Below are 22,287 nucleotides of genomic sequence, written 5' to 3' on the forward strand. Positions count from 1 at the left end.
TAGAAAATCAAAAAAACCTAATAATAATGTTCTGTAAATACTTTAATTTCAAGAGGGTCCAAGTTCAAAGTTGTTCTCTTAGCCCCAAAAGGTCCCCAAAACTTATTCCTCAAAATCCACCATTCCTGATTCAGGAAAAGGCAGTCCAGGTAAATATGTCCAACATATACATATAAAATAATGTAATTTTGGATATCTCTAAATTCCAAATTTAAAAGTTAGCCCATGCATCACGAGTCCAAAGAGAGGTGATGTACTTCAGGAGATCAGAGTGCCATGTGTTTTTCTGGTGCCTGCTTGTGGGCCAGATAAAGGAAGAGGATGCTGGACAAAGCGCTGACCAGGAAGATGACATCAAACCAGCGGTGATAGAAGTTGAACTGCAGCTCTCCCAGAACCTCTGTCACAATGGAGCGATACTCCAATGGCATGCTCATACGCATCAGCAGCACAGATGACACGAAATACATCCCCTATTGGATTGAGATGCACAGAAACGTCTGATTGCCAAATTACAGTTACAGACAATTTGATTCAGTATAACTTGTTATGCAATGTTTACAATCTTACAACTCAGTCTCATGTTTACAACCACAGGTTATTGCTGGTATTTAAATCAACACCGGCAAGTGGAGGCTAGTGCAACATGGAAACAATTGTGTTTGATGTTTATAGACATATTTTTCTATATATTTTTAATTTAATTTTTACATTTTATTGAGGAACTGTGTGGATTTTTTTCTTTTTTGCACAGAGAGAATTGCGCCTCAGTTTCATTGCTACGATGACAACAAAGATTCAGATTCACGGTCATTTGTAGGCTGCAGGTTTTCTTAAAAACATAGGCGTAAGGCAGACACACTCACCATGATCTGAGCGAGGACAAGCACAATGACATTGGAAGACTTGCTGCTTGATATTGCGTAGAAAAACTAAAAATAAGCAGCAGAAAATGTTTCATTAAACTGATCATGAGGATCAAGATGAACTGCCTAAAAAGACCTTATGAAGTGACAGCTTTACCTTGGTGAGGGTGATGAGTAAGCCACGTATCGACGTGACGATGATTATTCCCACCAAGATGAAAGAAATGTGTTGGGACCAAAACTTGACCTGAAAAGTGAGAAAGACAAAAAATCAATAAGAAAAACAGTGGCGTGAGAAATAGTGCAGGCAAAAACCAATAAAAGATTTTATTTTGTAGCCATTTATTCATTTAAATTCAAAAGTGACTCCAAGGATCTTTAATTGTGAACTGTGAGAACTCAAAAAAATAATGAGCATGATCAGAGTTCTTGCAGAAAACAAGTCTACATGACATATGACATTGCTGCAGGTCTTGTGTATTACTCATGTTATGGGGACATATTTACACAGCTAAATTATGGAGACGTGTCTGGAGAACAAAAAAAGGCCCCATAACATGAAATTTCAGTAAAAAAAATTCATTTTTAAACATTAAGGTAAGACAAGTATTGTTTATGTTTGGGTCGAGTCTTATGAACTAATCGAAACACAGCTTTGTGTTTGTGAGTGCATGGGTGTGTGTCTCACATCAAACTGAATGCCCAGGTAGTTCACCGTAATTTCAATGCCCCTCGTCACTGGATCCGTCTTTCCCACTCTATCAAACACTATGTTTATAGTGGCCTATGATTACAAGAAGAATAACATTTTATTACATCTAGTGCAATAAAGATACACAGTGACACTTACTATGTAACCAAAACTATGTATGTCATTATGAATGGAAAAAAACAAAAACAAAGCCAGAGTACATTATGTGAATATTCTCACCATGAAGATTTTCCACACACAGTAGATGGAAAAGAAGTAGCCAAGGAAGTTAAAGTATTTTCCCTGGAATGTCTTTGAGTACTCAATTCGCTCCTGCAGATAAAGGAAAAAAAATTTGCAAATCATTTACCCTACATACAAGAAAAGGGCGTAGTGTGTATAAATAAATGTGTCTATAAAGGCAGGATGTGCTGTTATGGTGTCAGAGTCCTCTTGGATTTAATCAAAACATTCAATTAAACAATGGTTTCTATGGAAAACACAGGCATGCATGTCGCTTTGTGCTTCAGACTAAACCTTACCTGCTTAAATCACAAAAATAACAACCACACTTGCCACGTTATTAACATTTTAGAATCAGCATTTTACAAGGAGTAGTGGTGTAATCCTCTATATGGTGGACAGGCAATGTAAATGGTTCACATCATGCTAGGGACTCATGCTAGTGCATATGTTGTAAGGACCCTGATATGTTACAGATCAATAACTAAGCTTAACAGAGTAATGATGATGAAAGCTGAACAGCTATTAAGTCATAACATGACCTGAATTCTTTACTTGATACTTACTGAAGAATAAGCAAGAGTGAAAAGGGACCTGAATACTGGACCTGGTTTCAGCAAGAGTCCAGCTAATATTTCAGACAGATATTTGCTGATGTAAAAAATAAGATATTCCAATACATTGGCAGACTCACTGACTCCATTTGTTATGGGTAGTTATTAATTTACTTGCTCAAGTTTTGCCCAACTCTGCCCAGATCAGTTCCCAATATGCATGCTCCCACCAGAGTGGTTGGAGAGTGCCCTCTGGTGGGCAAACTATGCAGCATCAACAGTTGTAGCAAGATTGAAGGGTGTTTCTCCTCTCTTGTATAGTCAGTCAATCAGCTGTTGCATGTGCCAATACAGATACACCAGCAAATAGCTAGTATCAGATCATACTAGTGGCCCACTGATAAATCGGTTGGGTTCTAATCAAAAGAACAGAAATCACAACTGAGATGGGATGTTCAACTTGTTATAGATGAGGAATTTTAAAAATATATAAAATAAATTAGAGAAGGTCTCCAAAGTCCACAGCAAAGTGTGCGTGTGATCACACATGCACACTTGTTACCTTAGTGGCTTGGAGGTCTACGGTCTCAAGAAAAAGCTGCCGACTCAACTCCTCAAGAGCGTCAACCTCCTGCTGGACCAGAGAGAGGTCTGGAGAAAGAAGTCAAGGATGACTACAAATATTTAAGCCCACTTAAAATGGAGATATTCAGTAACAGCTGAAAAATCACAGAAATTAGGCTTCAAATAAGTTACAAATCCCGTCATGTTGCACCACGTAAAACTGCTGTGGCAACCCCGTGTGTCAAGTTTTATTCATTATAGGCATAAAGGATACTTTCACTGCCCGTTTGTGTCGAGGTGACACTCTTGATCATGCCCCAGAATCCTGTCTGTTTGTTCTGGTCTTCCCCACGCTGGTACATCTGCCTCCGGGTCATAGCAATTCTTTAAAAATAGTTTAAAAAAAAAAAATAATAATCTATGAAATGCGACACAAATATGTTTTTGTAGTTTAAGAAAAAACAAAAAGTCTTTTCTTACCGTTTCTTTTTGCTGACAATCATGTCCATAGTCTGAAGCAGCCGTCTCTCCAGAGCAAGGATGTCACTGTCTGTTACATTTCTATGAACGCAACAAAAGCACAAAGCATAAAGGCAGTGTCATCCTTTGTTTGAGTTCTGCCATGAAAAAAAGATAAAAGTCAGTATGATAATCAGTGAGACTCAGATTAATATAATGCATGATTACAGTCATGGTAAAAAGAATGTACAGCCTATTTCAATTATCAGGATATTATAATAATAAAGCCGTCTGGCTAGCAGGCTCTAAAATTATTTAAGAACAAACCATGATGTGACATGTTACACTGTGTCACTATTTCACAAAACTAAGACAAAAACATAGAAGCAGTGTGAAAAACTAAGTATACACCATGATGCAACAGCTTGTGAAACCATTTTAACAGCAATAACCTCAGTTAACCGTTTCCCAGTTTATCAATCCCACACGTTTGTGAGACTGATAGACGGGGAGTGGGTCTCCTATGCTAAGTATGAGTATGAGGCGTTTGTGCTAATATGCTCTGTTTAGTTTCTGCTACACATGACACTGTTCAATGACCAAACATCTCCACTCCAAAGATGTCTTGTGGTTTCTTCACATACAAACCAAACTCATGCTGCCACGTTCCTTTTAGAGCAAAGTGGCTTTCTGAAAACCCTCCAAACCAACCACAATTCTTCAGTAGAATCTGAGATATAGCTCTTGGTGTTTTTAGTTTCTCTGAGCGTCGCACAGTCTGACCTTGAGGTGACTTTGTTGGGATGTTTACTTCTGGAACGATTGGCAGCTGTCTTAAATGTCTTCCGTTTATGAGTAATGTTTCTTGCTGTAAATGACAGCTATATAAGCCTTCCCAGATTGACAGGCAGTGACCATTGTTACTGTAAGATCACTGCAGATATCTTTCCTCCTTGGCACTGTTTTAATACACACCCGAATGCTCCAGACCGGCAAACTGATCTGCTAATGATCGCTTAATCAAATGCATTTGATTATCAGCACCTGGCTGTTACTTTCCCTCTTAATTCCTATGGAAGAAGTAAGGGTGGGCTTAGTTTTTCAAACGCTGCTTCTGGATTCATCCATCTTTGTTAAATAAATCATGACACTGTGTAATGCATCATATGCTGTTGTTTAACAGAAGTTGTATTTACCTCATTTTAAGCCCTGCTAAAAATATACTTTCTGTTTCACATAGCATAGCTGAAAGTGTTGTCCGAATACACTCACAGTGGAGCTTACCTGAGGAAGTAGGACATGTAGGTGTAGGGACAGTTGACGGCACCAAACCCAGACAGCAGAGCCATGAGAGTGACTCCGATCACACCAACACGACTGATTAGCTGCTCAATGGATAAAATCCCTAACACAACCCCCCCCACAAAGCATCAGACTGAAGCATCACAACTCTTCGCTTGCCCTTCAACACTCTTTCCAAAGTACAATATTAGAGATGGGACCTCTGTATTTTAAAAAAAAAATTATAATGTTTGAAATACTCTATGCAGTGTGAGAACATAAAAGTGACTGGTGGTTAATAAAGTGAGCTATGTGCACTCACCATGTTTCGGGCTCAAGATGGGGAATGGATCTCCCAACTTCCAGAAGAAATACATGAAGGTAAACCACACCATACAGGCAAAAAGAAGCCGCTGTCTCTGCACTGCTCCGAGAGATGTCAAACAGTTTAAAAAACTTTAAGTGATAAAATCTGATTTTTTTTAGTGGGCAAAAGTGGCGAACTTACATAGGCGGATGTTGCTGACAACAAAATAACCAATGTAGAAAGGCACCACAAAGATTAGAACCAGCAGAATCACGTAGAGATTCAGCTTCCAGTGGAAATACCTGGAACTGTTGCAAACACATAAAGGCTCACGTCTTTCATTGACTGTAAGCAACAAAACACACTAAAATCTCACAGAAAATACACCAACCTGCTGCTTAAGGCACCCAGAATCTCAAAGATAATGAGCTCAAACATCGTGCATGAAAAAGCAAAGGTGACAGAGAAAACCACCTGGACAACATAGTGCCGCACCTGCATACAAACAAAAACATTTAATTAATTACAACGCAACCTAAACGCTTACATTTTTCTTATTAGATTTATTATTATCCATCCTGGTGATAATTTGTAAGTAAAGACACTGTACCTCATAGTCTTTGAACAGCTGCCGCATAAAGAACAACCAGCCGAAACCAAAGAACAGAACCTGTGTGGAATAAAGTGGGAGGTATGTGCATACCATCAAATTTCAGCTTATCAGAGCTAGAGACAGTTTGATGGATTTGTTCGAATAAATATGTGCTTAAGTTAAATACGAAAGCATGTCTTCAGCTTCAGGTTTCTGGTATAGGTGCCCGTTCACTAGCTAATTCTCACATTATCACAGCTTACTGGCTATGAAAATGTCCAGTAAGCTGTAGGATCACTGGGATCAATGGCAGTTCAAGTTCTCTTTCCCAATTTGCAGCCCTACACCAAAAATGCTTATCACCTATTTGCAATCAGGTGTTGTGCCAAAAAGTGATCGTCTGCCAAAAACTGTTTTTATATGCCAAGTCATCCTGAGCCTCAACATTCCTGTCACAAGCCAAAATCAGGTTTTGGCAGTGACTTTTATAAATCCTTTATTTATCAAGTAAGAAAAAAAAAACACTTAAAAAAAAGAGTAATCTGACCAAGAGGACAGCAGAAATTACAACATATATAACAATAGTTCAGGAAACATATTTCAAGTGTCCAAAAGGGACTGGCTTGGTTATAATGTAGGTACAATAACACAGAGTTATGAAGATACTTGAAAAACTGGTAATTTTTAAAGTTTCTATATAAACCCTTTACAAATCCTGTTCACTAAAGTCAATTTACAAATATAAGTAAAGACATTACACTTAAAAAACACATGGAAACATTGGAAATCAGTTTTTGGCACAACATCGGTCATGGATTTCCACCCACCTTACAAAACAAGCATTCATTCTGCAACAAGCAAATCCAACATTCACAAGTGTGAAGCTGACGAAACTCAGCTAAACCTACTTGTAGAGTGTGAAACTACATAATCCACAAGTTCTCCTGCACAGCAAACCTACTGTATTTCTATCCTCGCAATTCACTAGGAAACAGCCTGAATGTTCTTTTGTTAAAATCACCATGTATTAAAGTACACATTAAAGTACTCAAGGGATGTAAACATTCTCTCAAATTGTACTCTCAAAGCTTACATTTTAGTAAAGGCGCTTTTGCTTAGGTAAGACAACAACTTGTAAGTTGTTGTTATTCTTCTGTTAAATGAAGTTATTTACAACCACAACTCGATATTTAGCAAGGTCTGTAACATCTGTAAACTAGCACCAAGCTAACAGTCTTCAAAATGCGTTTTCGGTGTGATATTGGGAGGATACACTTGAGAGTCAAAGCTTAGACCTGTCACTGCATGTCCGGGTGTACGAAGTTAAACACGAGTTACTACCAGTCGACTCTTCCAGCTCAGCATTACCTGTGAGGTGAACATAATGACTGAGTCCACTAGAAACGACATGATGACAGTTTAGTGCGTCGAAAACTAACTGAGCATGTGTAACTGGGTCGAGCACAGCTTCCGTTCACGCTGACATGATAGAAACTCTCCGATCTGAATGCAAATTATTCGTTATGTCGTTAAGAAGCGCATATTTGGAGCAACTGTTATTAAACTGTTATCTTAAAGCAACTGCCCGCGAAGGGACGTCACCGAGATGACTCCTGCAAATACACTTCCGTCTCACAGTTATGACGTCAAAAACAAAAAATAAATTTCGCCAGAAAGTATGGTTTTCATTTTGTAGCAAACCGTGAACGTGGCTATATTATTTACATTTATCAGAAATGTAATTTATTTTACAATTGTTGTTTTTTCCATATGTAAAAACGTAGACGTAAAAAAATAAGCGCAACAAAAACGCACTTCTTACTTTTCTTTACTTCAATAAAGTTAATAAAAAATGTATTCAACCATAGCGTTAAATTGTTTTCATTGTTTTTAAATAAATTGCGAATTATTTATAAATATCATTTATTTAATCATTCATTCACTTTTTAATACCTGGGGACAAATTTAGAGAGGCAAGACTGGGATGGTTTTGGGTTGGACGTGTGCAGTGGAGGGATAGTGGAAATACTGGGAAAAGTATGCTAACTGTAGATGGAGTTGACAGGCAGGAGACGAAGAAGAAGATCTCAGCGAAGTCAATAGAAGTTTTGAAGGAGGACATGCAGAGGGATGCGACACAGGAGGATCTTCGGGATAGGGTGAGATGGAGGACACTGGAGGCCCCTAAAGGAAGCAGTTTAATGAATAAGATTTATGTATTTAGTATTTGTATTACATTCACTCGTCTCAGCCTTGGAGTAGTTTGAAAAATTGTTATGTTTTCTGATGTCATCCTATGAGGTTTTACCCAAAGTTCCAATGAAAGCCTTAAATTAATATGTTTTACTCAAACTTCTAATTTATTATAATGTGTACTTGACATCAAAATGAAACACTTGTCAGCTGCGTCCTGCAGTCCATGGTTGATTGCAGGCTTTGTGAAACCAGAAATGCACACAAAGTCCCTCCAGAGGGCGTTGTGAGCGCAAAACATGAGCTATGTGGTTCAGCCTGTTGTGGGCGCCTCACCGCAGTCCGTTGTTGGCCGGCTGGTGTTCACGGCGGAGTTTGATGTGCGCACAGTGGAAAAGAGTTGGATGAGTAAAAACGGTCTCTATCCTTTTCTAGAGTGAAGTTTCCCGAGACTGACAAATCATAAGGATGAGCGAGATGTTGCAGAGGTAGAAGATTTTAAACTGCTTGGCTTTTTGGCATACAAAGGTGAGTGATTTAGTCTCATGGGTCTATAATTTGTATATGATAGGGCTTTTGATTTATTAATCTTTTAAAGGAATTTTGTTTCATTCACTTGGTTAACAACAGGTGATCTGATTTCAGCAAAGTAGTACAACACTTATAATCACTAATTTCTTTGACGTGCAATTATCTACAGTTGTATTTAATTTGGAGTTTGAGCCGTTAGGCTTAAATCCAACCCTGAATCGGTTTAATCATCTCTACTGTGATAACTTTGCGACTTACTCAGGGTATCATCTGAAAGTCTTTGCGCACTTAATTTATAGATGTATAGAAATATTTTGAACTGCACTAAATGCTTTATGGAGTAAAATCTCTGTAAAAAAATGTACATTGTTGAATACAGCAGTTTAACTGGCTTTCTGAGTAAGATAAAGTGAGTTTGCCTTTTCAGCCTTCATTCTGCATCACTGGATCATCTTCTTTTTTTTTTAATTATAAGAGAGGGTATATTCACACAGGAGCAGACTATAATCATTTGTTAAATCTCAGTAACTCTCGTTTTCTCTCTGTTGAATGAGCAGTGAAGAAGATGATGATCCAGGCCTCCTGTCTGCAGCTGTGTTCACTCTTGCTTATGGCAGGACGCCTACAAGGTGAGTGTGCCAAACCACGCTTATAGCATAAGGAAAAAGCTAAAGTGAGGATGTTCTGTACATCAGCTTATGATTTTCTCTGGTGGTTGTTCCAGCTAGAGTAACAGCAACCCAGCATCTGGAAGCACCGGTGGAGAAGCCTTTCACTCTGACCTGCAGTCTTTCAAAGGAGCGAGGTGAATCCCTGAGACAGGTGCGTTGGCTAGATGTCCAGAACAAGACCCTGCTGACCTACCAGCCTGGCAACAGGGAGAGTGTGAGCGGACAGCAGCATGTGGAACTCGCCCCGTCGTCTGCAAAGGACACCTCGTCTATCATCATTCGCAGGGTGGGCTTCCGTGATGAAGGCTGCTACACTTGCATATTTGACCTGCACCCTACTGGTTCAAAGCAGGGATCGACGTGTCTCACAGTGACTTGTGAGTAAGCCCATTAATGATAACAGATTAACATTAATGATCTTGGTGCAACAGCAGTATGTTATAGTTTAGGTAAATCCTGTGTGCTTGTACACATTTCTGAAGCTGTACCAATCTGTTACAGGACAGAATGAGTAGCTTGCCTGTATGGATTAAGGTACTGATCCTTTACAGCAGTGTTTCTGGCTCAGTTCAGAGACCTCTGGTGGACTTCAGTGCATTCTTCTCAGATTCCTGTAATCAACGTAATGTCTTCTGCTCCATAAAATGGCTAAAAATAAAAGTTTATATGATGCTGTTATTGCACTGAATGTAAAGTGAGTATCAGTCTGCACAGCCATAACTGAACAAAAAATGAATGAATTGTAATGCAAGCTGACCTACAGGCTTTGCATGGGTGAAAGTTCAAAATGTCTTTTTTTTTTTCAAACAAAAGCACACTAAACATGCAGGTCTCTTGTATTTAAACCACAGTGAAAATCTTCTATGGCATAGTAAGAATGGCTGCGAACTAGCTGGGAAGACCTGCTCTGGAAGCCAGTTTGAGTAATGATCCCCTTGACACAAGGAAGGAGGCAGATGTCATTCACAGGGTCAAACTGAAGAGCTCAATTGTTCTGAAGCGGAAGTAAAATGGCCTGTCAACTGGTTGATACACCATTAGTATCATCAGTGTCGTCTGTTTTTGAATGAGAAAATGTGAGATGTGCTACAATAGCTGCTGGTATATTTGAGAAATAACAAAGATTGAAATTGAGACGCCACACGAGAATCATAAAAGCCAGTCAGCTGAATGGAGTTTCCATCATTTCTGTCCTCAGTGGTGCACCATTTCTTAACTGATTTTGGATGCCTGCCCTTTGCACCCGACCGTTAACACTGAAAATATGTGAATACTGATGTCCCTAACCACTGCTCACCTCTGAACAAGAGTTGATGAGTATGTTGAAACTCAGCCAGTCATGTTAATAAAGAGCCGTGGAGCAGTGGGAGGAGGGCTCTAACCAAAAACAGCTGGTGTGGATTCCAGTGACTGGTTTCTGTTTGGGCGTCTCATATTTCTGAATATTAACATTGTCCTGTTTGCACCCTTTATCTGCCTTTTTCTTTTCTTTATCTTATCTTCTCATCCATCATTCTTTCACTGACTAGTGTTTTTTTCTCTTTTTAAATCTCCAGCTCAAGTCACCGTTGATGGTAACAAAACAGCAGTTAGCGGCAAAAAGGTTTCCCTTTTATGCTCCTATGGTTTGCCAGAAAAAGTTCAACAGATAATGTGGAGGCACATTTCTGCTCAAGGAGAATCCACGGATGTAGCCTCCTTTGCAAAACGGAGCGACCCCATGATCGAGCCACCCTACCAGGGGAGAGTCTGGCTCACTTCCTCCCTGTCTGACAGTCAGCTTACCATCCAGCCTGTTGCCATCCAGGACGAAGGCTGTTACACTTGCATCTATGAAACACGTTCTGATGGGCCGAAGACCTCCACAGTTTGTCTCTCCACCTACGGTAAACACCTGTTTTCACAGTGGGCTATTACTGGTGATGCTGTTGTGGTTCAGTATTGTAAAAGGATAATCCACACAAGAACTCAGTATTTGTACAAACCCTGAGACATCTTATGTACAATAAACTTACCATAAATCAGAAATGAAGCACAGTTTAAAAGTTTCTTAAAATAAAGTTTTGAAAATAAAATAAAATTGCTAATTGCTATAGTCATTAATTGTGTAATCTGCTCACACCAAGTGCCTAGTTAGCACAAATCAGAGGGAGTAAAAGAACAGTCTCTGTACTGTTGAAAACATAATTTTTTAACAATATGCAAAAAATAAGCAAGTCTGTGTAATATTTGCAAAGTTATCTTACAAAATTAGTTAAATGCTAATTTTGTAGCTAGCTCACCAGATAAAATGTAAACAGAAACATCTAGCCTGTTTCTGCACAAAGGTAATAAACACTGCTGGTGAATTTGCATTATTGTTTTGTCATGCAAAAAAGAAAATTTTCACATGATTCTGTGCAAAACTAATTGATAAGAACTCGTAGCGCCATCTTTACGAGCAATAATATGAATTTATCAGATTCTCACATCATTGTCCAGCCTTACCAAGCGTTAGTTTTTAGACAGATGGTCTCACATTTGATTGAAGATTACTTTGGCATACAGAGTAGTTTGTGGTCAACTTAATGACTACAAGGTGCTCAGCCCAAATCATCACCCCTGCACCACCGTGCTCTGCAGTTACATTAGGCGTCTGTGCTGTTTTGCTGTGTTTGGTTCTCTCCAGGCACGGCACTGTACATCACAGCTCCGCTAAAGTATCATTTAACCAAGCGTCAATCTATCCAGCAGTGTTGTGGCTTGTTTGGATGTAACTCTGCAAACCTAATTTTGTTATAATAAACATTTATAAGTGTCTTTGGGGCTAAACTAATCAGCATTTCTGGAAGCTGTGTTCACAGTTTGAGGCACTTCTTCCTTCTTTGACCTTCTTTGAGGTCATAGTAGTAACAATGAACAGTTGTCCTTAGCAGTAAAATCTTATAACTACGCTTAAATTGAATAACTGTTGCTGTTAACACTGGGCAGTCTATGTCACTGTCTGGCATTGTCGATGGACAATGCCAGACAGTGCAATGTAAGATATTTGTCTTGAAGTAGTATAGTGTAGTTTATCCCATATCTGGTAAATTGTTTGGGTACTGTTATAAAGTATTCCCATGACATTTTACTGTTCACATTAATTATGTTAGTATAAAAAGCGAAATTCTTGTTTGGCCAAAGTCAAACTGAGGCTTTAACATAGCAATAATAAATTGCTTTGTGGTAATCGTGCAGTTTTACTGCTGGTGTTTTGTCCTGACAAGTCCACTTGTCAGCAGATCCCTCCCCTGCGAACTCAGCAAGGAAACAGACTGTACCAAATCGACTGTGATTGGTAAGATACTCACTTGATTTAGTTAATTCAGACTATTACAGTCTCATATTTGCTTTGTAAAATGCTTAAACCTACCCTTTGGCCCTAGAATTTAACTGGAAGTGATTGAGCTGTTCTGAGATTAAATTAAGCCCTGGACAAGTGGAAGATTTGGCTTGTTGGTGGCACTAGTTGAAATGTCAGGCGACCAATAAAGTCATTAGGAGTCTTAATCGAGGCACGCTGAACCAAATTACGCCCAGAATTTCACGCCAAATTTCCAAAGCAGTACATCAAATTGACATAGTTTGCTCTGGGCCAGCAGACCTAATCAAGGTTCCCTACCTCCCACAGAGCTATGATTTTATTTGTTGTTAGTGCGGCTGATACTTCAAAAGTCTTCAGTTTTTTGAGGCTGTGTTTTTGTAAAATAGTGTCACTTTCGCATGGAACGAAGAAAATAGTTGGAGCTAAAAGCCGAGAGAAAAATAAAGCAGGCAGGCTTTAGTGCAACTAGGAGACGATTTAACTTGGACATTTTTGGCAGGATAGACAGGTACCCCCTGGGATTCAGATAGGAATGTACATCTTTTCTCCCAGATTTTGCCCTATGCACAATTTTATGATATCACAAGAGTAGACTGTTGTTAACACACAAACTCAGAACAGAACAGGAGTGTGTCCGTGCAAAGAATGGACCATTCGGAAGAACGATGGAGGCAGGGAACGAGGTCCTGATGCATGACTCTGTCAGTGTTTGCGGCAGACAGTGATTCCCTCTGTGCTTTGTTTCTCTCTCTCTCTTTATGCTCATTTGCTTTTCCACTTTTCTCCCATTCCCTTGCTCTCACAATTATCTCAAGAAACACACGTGCTTTTGTCTGAAACTGAACTGTACAGGACAGTAGGCGTTCTGGGTGCTGAAGCATGATTAGCATTAATGTTTTATTCTTAATGCTTATTGTTGCCAACAGGCTTCTAACTTCATTCCACTTTGGGTGTGACATAATATGGCCTTCTTTTCTCCCACTTTCAGAAATACTGTTCAACAGCAATTATAGCCCATGCAGACACATTTACATTATCTTTGCTATTACAAGTATTCTTAATTACATTAATAAAAAACATGGTACTAGGCCAGACTCCCTTTGCCTTTAGATCTGACTTCATGGTAATTCTTCCTGGTATATATTTAACAAGGTGCTGTAATCATTTCTCTAAGATTAAGGTCCATATTGACATGGCGGTATCACACAGTTGCTGCAGATTCGTCATTTGAACATCCATGATGTGAATCTCCTGTTCCACCAAATCTCAGTGCTGCTTTTTTGGATTGAAATCTGGTGACTGTGGAGGCCTTTTTAGTACAGCGAACTCACTGCCATGTTAAAAAAAATGATTTAATCTTTGTGCGTTATCCTCCTGAAAGCAGACCAGCAGGGTTAGTTAAACTAGAGTGTGAAAAACATGGAATGGAGAAATGTGTAACGTGATTTAAAAGCTCTAAAGAAGATTTTTCATACTACAAGTGAAGCGGTCACTGAGTTCACATCTTCACGGCTGCATTAAATTTCTGCATGAAATTATACATTTTCAGCTTTTATATGTCACAGTTTGTGGTTTATTTAAGTTGTAACACCAGGCTTGTACACAGTATACATTAGGTAATATATAAATCTCTTAACTTACTACAAATCTCAAAAGTAATCGCCACCATGAGGGAAAAAGCAATTACAATACTTTGATTGTTTTTACGTATATATATTTGTGCCATTGTAATAGGTAACTACATAGTAATGAACGGGGACAAAAATGTACTTCCTCGTAATACATTTGCTGTTTAGGACACACGAGCATTACATTTTAAATAAAAGCCACAGTCATTCCAAGCTATGCAACACGAAGGCATTATTATGGTTTGGATTGTTGTCAGATTGATCTCAGATTTGAACCACCCTCTAAGGCTGTTGATGGGTGAAGTTTATCACGTAGAATTTGCAGAAATTGCTGAAACTCTGAATGCCAGATATCTGTGGCTAAATGTTTTCTTGCCAACAGAAATGTTCTGAGTTCCAGTGTATCACATTCCTTTCTCAGCCCAGAGAACAGAGAATTGAAAACAGCCAGATATTTACTTATGGATCTAAGGAGTGCAGGAATTCGCATATCTTAGCTGAACGAACCGAAAGGCTTTAATGGTTTTATTAGATATGATTTTAGAAATTTAAATTAGCACACTTAGATGATGGAAACTAAAACAATGGACCAATTTATAGATTAAAGTAATCTGACACATGATTGATTTACCACAGCATGCTTTTCATATTTCACTGACTGCTTTTATTTTTATTGAAGCAACAGAAAGGTTTATTGCAATAAACTTGGATTTGTGTAAATTTATTATTCGCAGTGCTGCCAAAACCTCAGGTGAGCTACAAAACCACTTCTCCAGGGGTGATCGAGGCAAACTGCACCTCTGTTTCAAGGCCGCCGGCAGAGATTGTGTGGAATGTGGAGAGAGACAACCGCACCATGCACCCACCTGTGACAAAGCAGCTACCGCAAGATGATGGGACCACTCTAGTGATCAGTACGCTGACTGTCCAGTCTGGGTTGCTTAAAGACGTGTCGGTCAAATGCTTGGTGCACCACAAAGGGCTTGAGTCACCAATTGCTGTATCAATGAACACTAAGAGTAAGTTAGTGTTACTAATCCTTCTTCTTTGAAGATCTCAGCGGCTGAGCTTTTTTTGCCCTGAGCTACGTTATGTTACAAACTTAAAATGTCTTTCCGCAGGCAATACTACAACCCAGGATGAAAAAGATAGATATAGTTTTTAAATGTTCTCTAAAAGACACCCATAAACTGCATTGCACTAGTTCCCATACTTGCAGACCCATCCTCATCTTATGTAGGTCTGTCTAGCCTTTTCAATTTTTTGCATAAAGGCAATCTTCACTTCATAACATGGTGAAATGAACATTTCAATACCACTCTTACCTTCATGAAAATGAAACTACAGTCAGCTGGATACCATACTTTAGCACAAAATCCAAGAATTCAATACTGCATTAAAATATGAAACCTCAAGGGTCAAATCAAAATTGTTTTTTTAAGCTTCCTCATGGATCTTCTGAGCAGTGTTTCAATTTTCAACCCATGGACCCTGTGTATTAATATTATGCTCTGCTGAGCACAGAGGCAGTGTCCTTGGCTGATGCGGTGGAACTTGTTAGTAGATAGTCATAAAGACCACTGCCCTTTCTCGCTTGACCACGATTGATAACACAGCTGGCCTGCTTCCTGATCCACTAGCCAGCACCGCCCCCTTCTCATGGCTTCCAGTAACCACAGGAGTCTCTGCACGATGCCTTGCAACTCATTAAAGCAGAGCCATGAATATGAGGTGCCCATAAAAATTAAAAATGCATTCAAATATAGCTCATTGTGGAGTGCTGTTAGCCCTCCAGGACTGTGGTTGGATTGTTCACCCTGTTCTGACCATGTGCAAATTTGCAGTGACTACTGAATCTCTTCTGCTGTGTTGGGGGGTTTAAATTTAGGGAAAAGCATAAAATAAGGAGGTAAAGTATGAGATAGATTTTTCTCCAGAGAAGCCTGAATTATGATACTATAAATATTTAAATATACATAACATTAAACAGTAACTTACTTCCTATCTAGGATTCACTAAATGTTCAGAATTATCATAATGGCCTTACTGTCTCTCTATTTAAAAGTCTCAATCAAAGGAAGAAATTTGGAAGTGAAAGCTCAGATATGATGAGCAGGGGTACTGTAGAACAATGGCTGTATAAGCCCCCAAACCCCCCAAAAACTCCACAATGCATGCCATCTGTTTCAAGTGCTGGATTAAGGTATGATTTTTGCCTTTTTTTAAAGACAATATTGCACAAGCAACCTATAAAATGATAATTTGCTCTACCTACATGTCTGTTTTCATGCAGACTGAAGACAGAGCATCTTAAATAGAAAGTTACAGATGCTCATAGATGATTTGTTGATGCCAGCAATGCAACTCTCCCTTATTCAAGTGTTTATGCTAAGCTAACAGGCTGTCAAGGGAGCCTCTTAGTTTACTCAGCACCTCATGTTAACTGATAAGGATGAGAGTGGGAGTGATCACCAGTTTAAGTGAATCAGCAAAGTTGCTGAGTGAATTAGTGTTTTCCCATTCTTCACCAGTATGGTTAAAAAATCTCTGTTGTGTTTTTTAATGGTCTGGAAGCTTTGGCATATGTAAACTGTGTGCTATTGTCAGGTATTTCATTTTCTGATGACCTGTGGTTTATCTTGGTTTAATGGGTCAAGAGTGGAATCAGACAGTAACTAAATTAAATCTGAGATTTAATCAGGGCAGGTCTATAGCTGCAGAGAGGCACTTTTCAGTTTAGCACAGCCCTTCGGTACAAACAGTTACAGAAATACTAACAGCAAAATTAAATTGAAGAATTATATGTTTATCTATTTATAGAGATATTAAAACAGCTGATCAGATTTCTGTATTTTTCCCTTCCAGTCGGGACGGCGCTCACCATCCTGATCTCAGTCACTACAGTAGCAGCTCTGTTAGTTCTGTCTCTCTGCTTCTGCCTTTGGAAGTGTTTTTTGCGTAAAGAAGGTGAGTATGCCCACTGTATAACTCCAAAAATGTCTCACTGTCATTATTTGAGGGTTGTATCAGGAATACATATGAAAAATCTTGTGTTGATGTCCACACTCCTGTCGTTTTAGCCACCTGTCCACAGGTTTTATGTAACTAGTGGTGTGAGCTGGTCACCTCAAGTTAACTAGATTGCTTTATGTTCATAAATGCTACAAAACATGCAGTATCATTAAGAAATGAAAGCTTCAAAATACTTTTTGTCAAAACATTTGCCCTGATTTCTGATTCTGGGAGGAGACATAAATGCCTTTGTCAGAACTGGGCTCCGTGTCTGCCAAATCAAACATGCAGAGCTACACATGGTTCCCGCCCTTTGTAAACATGTGACTGAAACAGTGAACAAACTAAATTAATATTGGAAGTAAAACAGTATTTTTTATTTCAATGTTAAAGAACTGCTTGTGCACTAATATACTGTGCTCTTGATACTGACAGTCTCTTGGCTTGAATTGCTTTAAAGTTATTACACTTTCTCCACTCACTCCATCGTAATTCTCTTAAAGCCAAGAGATCATTTGAAGGTCAAGGAAATCTAATATTTGGGGCTCCTTCTCTTATTGTGGGTTTAGGCAAACTGCCTGGGTGCTTCAAAAACAATGAAGAAGCAGTTGCCAGGTGTGGTGTTCTTCAACAATAGTGTTATAATATTGAAATAATGGTCAGAAAGTCATTTCCCACAGGTCAGATATTGTGAAATGACTCCCAGTATCCACTCACGTCCATATTGTGGCATACACTGTCAAGTATATTTACTGATTTAGTTCCAAATTTGTGCCCAGAGTTGTGTAATTACCTTAATTGTGAGATTCCAATAAGATTTGTCAGTGTGTTATAATCTGCAAATATGTATTGAGTTTCTGTGTGTATAATTATATTAGTAAATGTTTTGAAAATAAAAAAAAATCATCTCTTTCAGTCTGAATACAGATTTGGAGATATGTGTACACATTTGCAAAATTACTACGCACACAGCTCCACATTACTGCACACATTCACAAGTCAAAGTGACTTTTTACGATATTCTCTTGCACATTTTGCAAATCTTATTATGCACCCATAGGTTGTAATGCGTTGTAAACATGTGCATTTTAATTATAATAACATCCCCATCGATAGGCTCTCAGTTATCACCAACTTACATTAATATTTAGAAGCCTGGAGGAGCAGGAATTTATATTATATGTTGTTGTAAACTGGTTTTATTCATATCTATAAAATTACCTGATCTGTCTTGTCAGTTAGTTTTTAATCTGTAAACTCTGAAACTAGCTTTTGCTTCTAAACAGTATCTCACTTGTCTTTAGTCAACTTGTGACATAAATGCTACATTTACAATATTGAATATATGAATGGGAAAATGGGTGCTGAAGCTGCTGCACTCAGTATTTGAGATTCCAGTTGTATTTAATATTATCATTAACCGCATGGCCTAGGGGTAACTGCAGATTCACTTTGTGATGGTGGAGAGGAAAAACTCCCCTGTAGCTGGAAGTGCCTTCTGGCAGGACCAGGCTCAGAGAGAAGAAGGTATCTGCCTCAGTCGATCAGTGGAGAGGCAAAAAGAGTGAAAGGAGCAGCACAAAGCACAAAACCAACAAAAGAGTATGAGAGTGTAGACAAAAATGAATGACATGCACTATAAAGACTGAGAGTGAAAGACTTTTTTAATTTCAAGACGAGAAACTTCTAAAAGTCTCTGGTTCTCTCAGTTTTTTGTATTATTTCACTTTTTATAAGTTTCTATATTGATTCCATCTGGAAATGGGTTTCATAACATCCTCCAAGTTTAGTTAATATTTACAGTTAGGACTGAACATCGATGGTATGATATTCCTGCTTCATTGTCCTGTACCTGCACTCCATCTGCACTTTACTGACAAATTTAAGAGCTGTTTTCCATCTGTGCAAGAAGGAAGTCAGTCAGTTCTGACTGAATAAGGAAATCAGCCAAAGCCAAAGAAGTCAAAGAAAACTTTACAGACAAGACTTTTACAAAGAAAGATCTGATGGAACCAGTTCATACACTAAACAAAGTGAAGAGTTGGACAGAGACTAGGTTCTGCAGTTTTCCCACTTACCTCATCTTATTATGACAGGAATGATTTATGGTAACGAATTTTCCTGGAACTTGATTTTAAAAACTCTGATTGCAATAAAACTATATTATTTAATTTAATAATTTGTAATCCAGATATTATTACATATACTGTAAAAAATCAGTGTGATAGTCATTTCATGTTTTGTCTTTTGACTTTGTGCCTCTGTGTTTTTTAGCATGTAGTACCTTTCCACAGTTAAACTGTTTCAGACTTTTTTCTGAAATGTAAATGTTAAATATTAGAAAAACCTTTATTTTTATACTTTATAATGCATTTTTAGATATTCTTTACTCTCTCCTTGTACTTTTGTTTTCAGCTGATTGATCGTAAACAAATGAGAACAGAGGCTGACAAGAAGATATGCTGGGAGCCAGCCTTGCAGAATTATTTCCCTGCATTATCTTCGTCTTCATCATCATCATCATCATCATCATCATCATCATCATCATCTCGGTACAAAGGGAAGATATTCTGACACACCTCTGTAGGATGTTCAGTACAATCCTATTTATGAGCACCAAATGGACAACACTTAACTCTGCTCTGCTGCTTCTGATATAATCTGCCAGACTGTCCTCACATGGTGTCAGTGAGAAACTCTTAAGCAGATCTCGCTGTCGTTCTCTGTGTGACTCTGTAATTGAATGAATCGATGCCCATGCATTCCTGAACCAACAGCAGCGTCTCTGTGCGGCAAATTAAAGTACTTGTTTGATAGCACATCGCCTGTCCTCAAAACACTTTCCTCTTTTAGACTCTGAGTCTTTTACCTGGTCTTTAAAGAAAGAGTGCACTGCTATTTTATATTTTTCATATTCAGCATTAGCAGAAACCAAATGTGTATTTGTATGTATCCATGCTGAAATTAAAGGCAGTAAACGCTTTATGTTTTGAAAAACGTATATATATAATTTTATTTTAAAACAGTGAAATTATATTAAATATTCCAAGATTTCGCTGCTCAGCCACGCCTGCACTGCAGAGATGTACTAACATTTTGGGTGATTTTTGGACAGTAGGAAAGAAAATGCCATCCCTATCTTTTAAATAACCAGCTAACTGTCACTATGAGCTGATACTTATTCTTCCTCTGGTACCTCAGCTGAAGACCCTGTCGCTTCAGTGTATTGTGATAGTTGGGTGGGGCCATCGGTAGTATTAGATGAACTAAAAGGGCTGCATACTGATTCCTTGTTTATGTAATATCTATTACAAACTTTTCTACACGTTTCAAAGTCTGTTTGTGTTTGATGTGTGTGTGCATGTGTGTGTGTGTCCATGTGTGTTCGTTAGAGGTTGAACTCCACGGTCAGATGGCTTGAATCAATTGCCTGAGGGAGCAACAGTAAAACCTTTTTTGGTGCCCCAGAAAGGAATGCGTGTCTTGTTCGATGCCTCCATCCTACAGTCATGGTTAGTGGTTTGAAAAATTTGCTTGAGAACTTCACGTTAAACACCCAAAGAGAGACTCCACTCCTCTAAATATTTTTGCTCTGGATCAAAGTGGTACCTGCGTGCTTATATGATCAGCAATGAATTACAATGGCGCTTCTGAGTATTACTGTGTTTGTATGTGCAAAGCGGTGCTTTTAAAATGTTATTTCTCTGTTGAAATAATATTTCATTTCAAAGCATATGACTTGCATCTGTCAGTCATTTTCTTTGTAAACAGACGAGCAGCATGAAAGTTATTAGAGTTTAAGATCAGCACTTCATTCAAAAGCTACAAAAGCATTTAAGTAGTACTTACCTGTATGTGGAGTTTGAGCATACACAGTGATCAGAAACACATCATAATTCTGAAAGTGGGTTCAGATTTTTTTAATAGGCATGCAAGGTAGCGTCCAACAGGAAAAAAAAATCAAAGGATGCACGAATGACTATTTACATATGTAAAGTTAATGTAATAAATGCAACAAACAGAATAATAAAAGTGTTTAAAAATGCATTCAGACTCTCACTGTCATCCTTTCAGCCTTTTATCTCAACTTTGTGCATTTCCGACTATTTTTAGAAAAGCATCACATTCCTTTCAGCTGTGCCAAACCTGGTGGCCAGATGCTTTTTTTTTTAATCCCAAGCCAAGTTGTGGTGGACATTGCCGAGGAAATAATCACACACATATTGTGCACACTTTTACTCAGGGAGTCTGCTAGCCATGTCAACTGAAAGATAACATTTACTATTTATGCTTTCTGTTAGATATACGTTTGTGTATTTAACCCAGCACCTGTATAAAGACAGCATAAATTCAGATCCGACTGCATCTGGATTTATGTGAGAAGTGTAACTAAAACAGTGCTTTAATTAAGCAGATATCAAAATAGAACCAAGCTAAAAGATTATGTTATTTCTTTTGCTATAATGAATAAAAATGCTTAAACACCAGAGTGAAATCATTCAAATGTAATAGTTTTGCACTCCTAATTGATCCCTGCTCCCGTATAATCCCCTTGGAGACATCTGTATTTTTAGCAAAACCACATGCCTTAGCAATTCTTAGCATTTTTTTTACCCTGTCAAAAGGTTTGTTGCACAGCTGCAGACTTCTGCCAGACAATGATTAAAATCGCACAGTTTCTAAACCTGTAGTTGTCTATTTGCATTTGGTGGGAGAGAATGTGTTTGAATCTGCATGTGAATGTTTATAAGGTGTTTCTCAGGTCATTCGTTTATGTGAAATCTAAGCAGTCTAGGTGCATGTTTGTATGTGTAAAGTATGTGATACGCGCGTTGTGCTGTAGTGAAGTGGTACGGTGGGGTGATGGAGTGGGTTAGGATTATAAATCTGCACATACTGCTGAAAAAAAATTAAACAAATACTTATTGTATCCTCCCCCCTCTCGGGAAGGCCGTGATATTCCTCTCAAGAATACTTTTTTTTTTTTTAAAATTGAAAATCCCCGTCTCACTTGTCATTTTTCCAGATCAGTTTCCAAGTTTAAACATAATGTAAAAGCTTCTTGTGTTTCTTCACTTCACTAATATTCATTATGTATTAGAAAATGTTATGCTCGGACGTCACAGATGTTACTCTCATCACTTTGGAGGAAGATGACACACACTCTGCGTTTCTGCACACATTGTGGGAGGTTTTTTTTAAAAGCTGCTTTGATGCAGAAGCGTCCACAAACTCGCTTTGTGACCTCAGAGGCACCTTCTAATCTGGCCTGTTGCAAGCGCTGCCTTCGCACTGCCTCCGTGTGCGCTGTCATTTTGCAGGGGCTTCGTGAATCAGGGCTTTGTCTAA

At 38.5% G+C, this 22,287-nt stretch overlaps 2 protein-coding genes across 3 annotated transcripts; one reads left to right on the forward strand and one right to left on the reverse strand.

Annotated features, from left to right (window-relative positions):
- Nucleotides 1-24: 24 nt before the first annotated feature.
- On the reverse strand, nucleotides 25-7,187 carry si:ch73-390b10.2 (Golgi pH regulator). The gene is made up of 14 exons (XM_026144898.1): nucleotides 6,926-7,187; nucleotides 5,576-5,635; nucleotides 5,357-5,460; nucleotides 5,167-5,273; nucleotides 4,981-5,082; nucleotides 4,662-4,782; nucleotides 3,399-3,479; nucleotides 3,193-3,302; nucleotides 2,917-3,005; nucleotides 1,798-1,890; nucleotides 1,555-1,650; nucleotides 1,024-1,113; nucleotides 867-932; nucleotides 25-473 (listed from the first exon to the last, which is right to left on the reverse strand). Exons 1-14 carry the CDS (start codon nucleotides 6,965-6,967, stop codon nucleotides 267-269), a joined length of 1,368 nt encoding a protein of 455 aa, XP_026000683.1. The 5' UTR covers nucleotides 6,968-7,187; the 3' UTR covers nucleotides 25-266.
- Nucleotides 7,188-7,570: 383 nt separating this feature from the next.
- LOC113008434 (OX-2 membrane glycoprotein) lies at nucleotides 7,571-20,978 on the forward strand. Of its 2 annotated transcripts, XM_026145837.1 has the most exons (8): nucleotides 7,571-7,716; nucleotides 8,186-8,278; nucleotides 8,839-8,910; nucleotides 9,006-9,329; nucleotides 10,509-10,838; nucleotides 14,661-14,945; nucleotides 16,792-16,893; nucleotides 19,354-20,978. In XM_026145837.1, the coding sequence occupies exons 3-8, from the start codon at nucleotides 8,847-8,849 to the stop codon at nucleotides 19,359-19,361; spliced, it is 1,113 nt and encodes a 370-aa protein (XP_026001622.1). In that variant the 5' UTR covers nucleotides 7,571-7,716; nucleotides 8,186-8,278; nucleotides 8,839-8,846; the 3' UTR covers nucleotides 19,362-20,978. The 2 variants fall into 2 exon arrangements, with proteins under 2 accessions (XP_026001622.1, XP_026001621.1); XM_026145836.1 differs by lacking the exon at nucleotides 7,571-7,716 and having other exon boundaries at nucleotides 8,101-8,278.
- The last annotated feature ends 1,309 nt before the right edge of the window (nucleotides 20,979-22,287 follow it).

This window comes from Astatotilapia calliptera, chromosome 16 (genome assembly GCF_900246225.1).
Source record: "Astatotilapia calliptera chromosome 16, fAstCal1.2, whole genome shotgun sequence".
Classification (NCBI taxonomy): Eukaryota; Metazoa; Chordata; class Actinopteri; order Cichliformes; family Cichlidae; genus Astatotilapia; species Astatotilapia calliptera.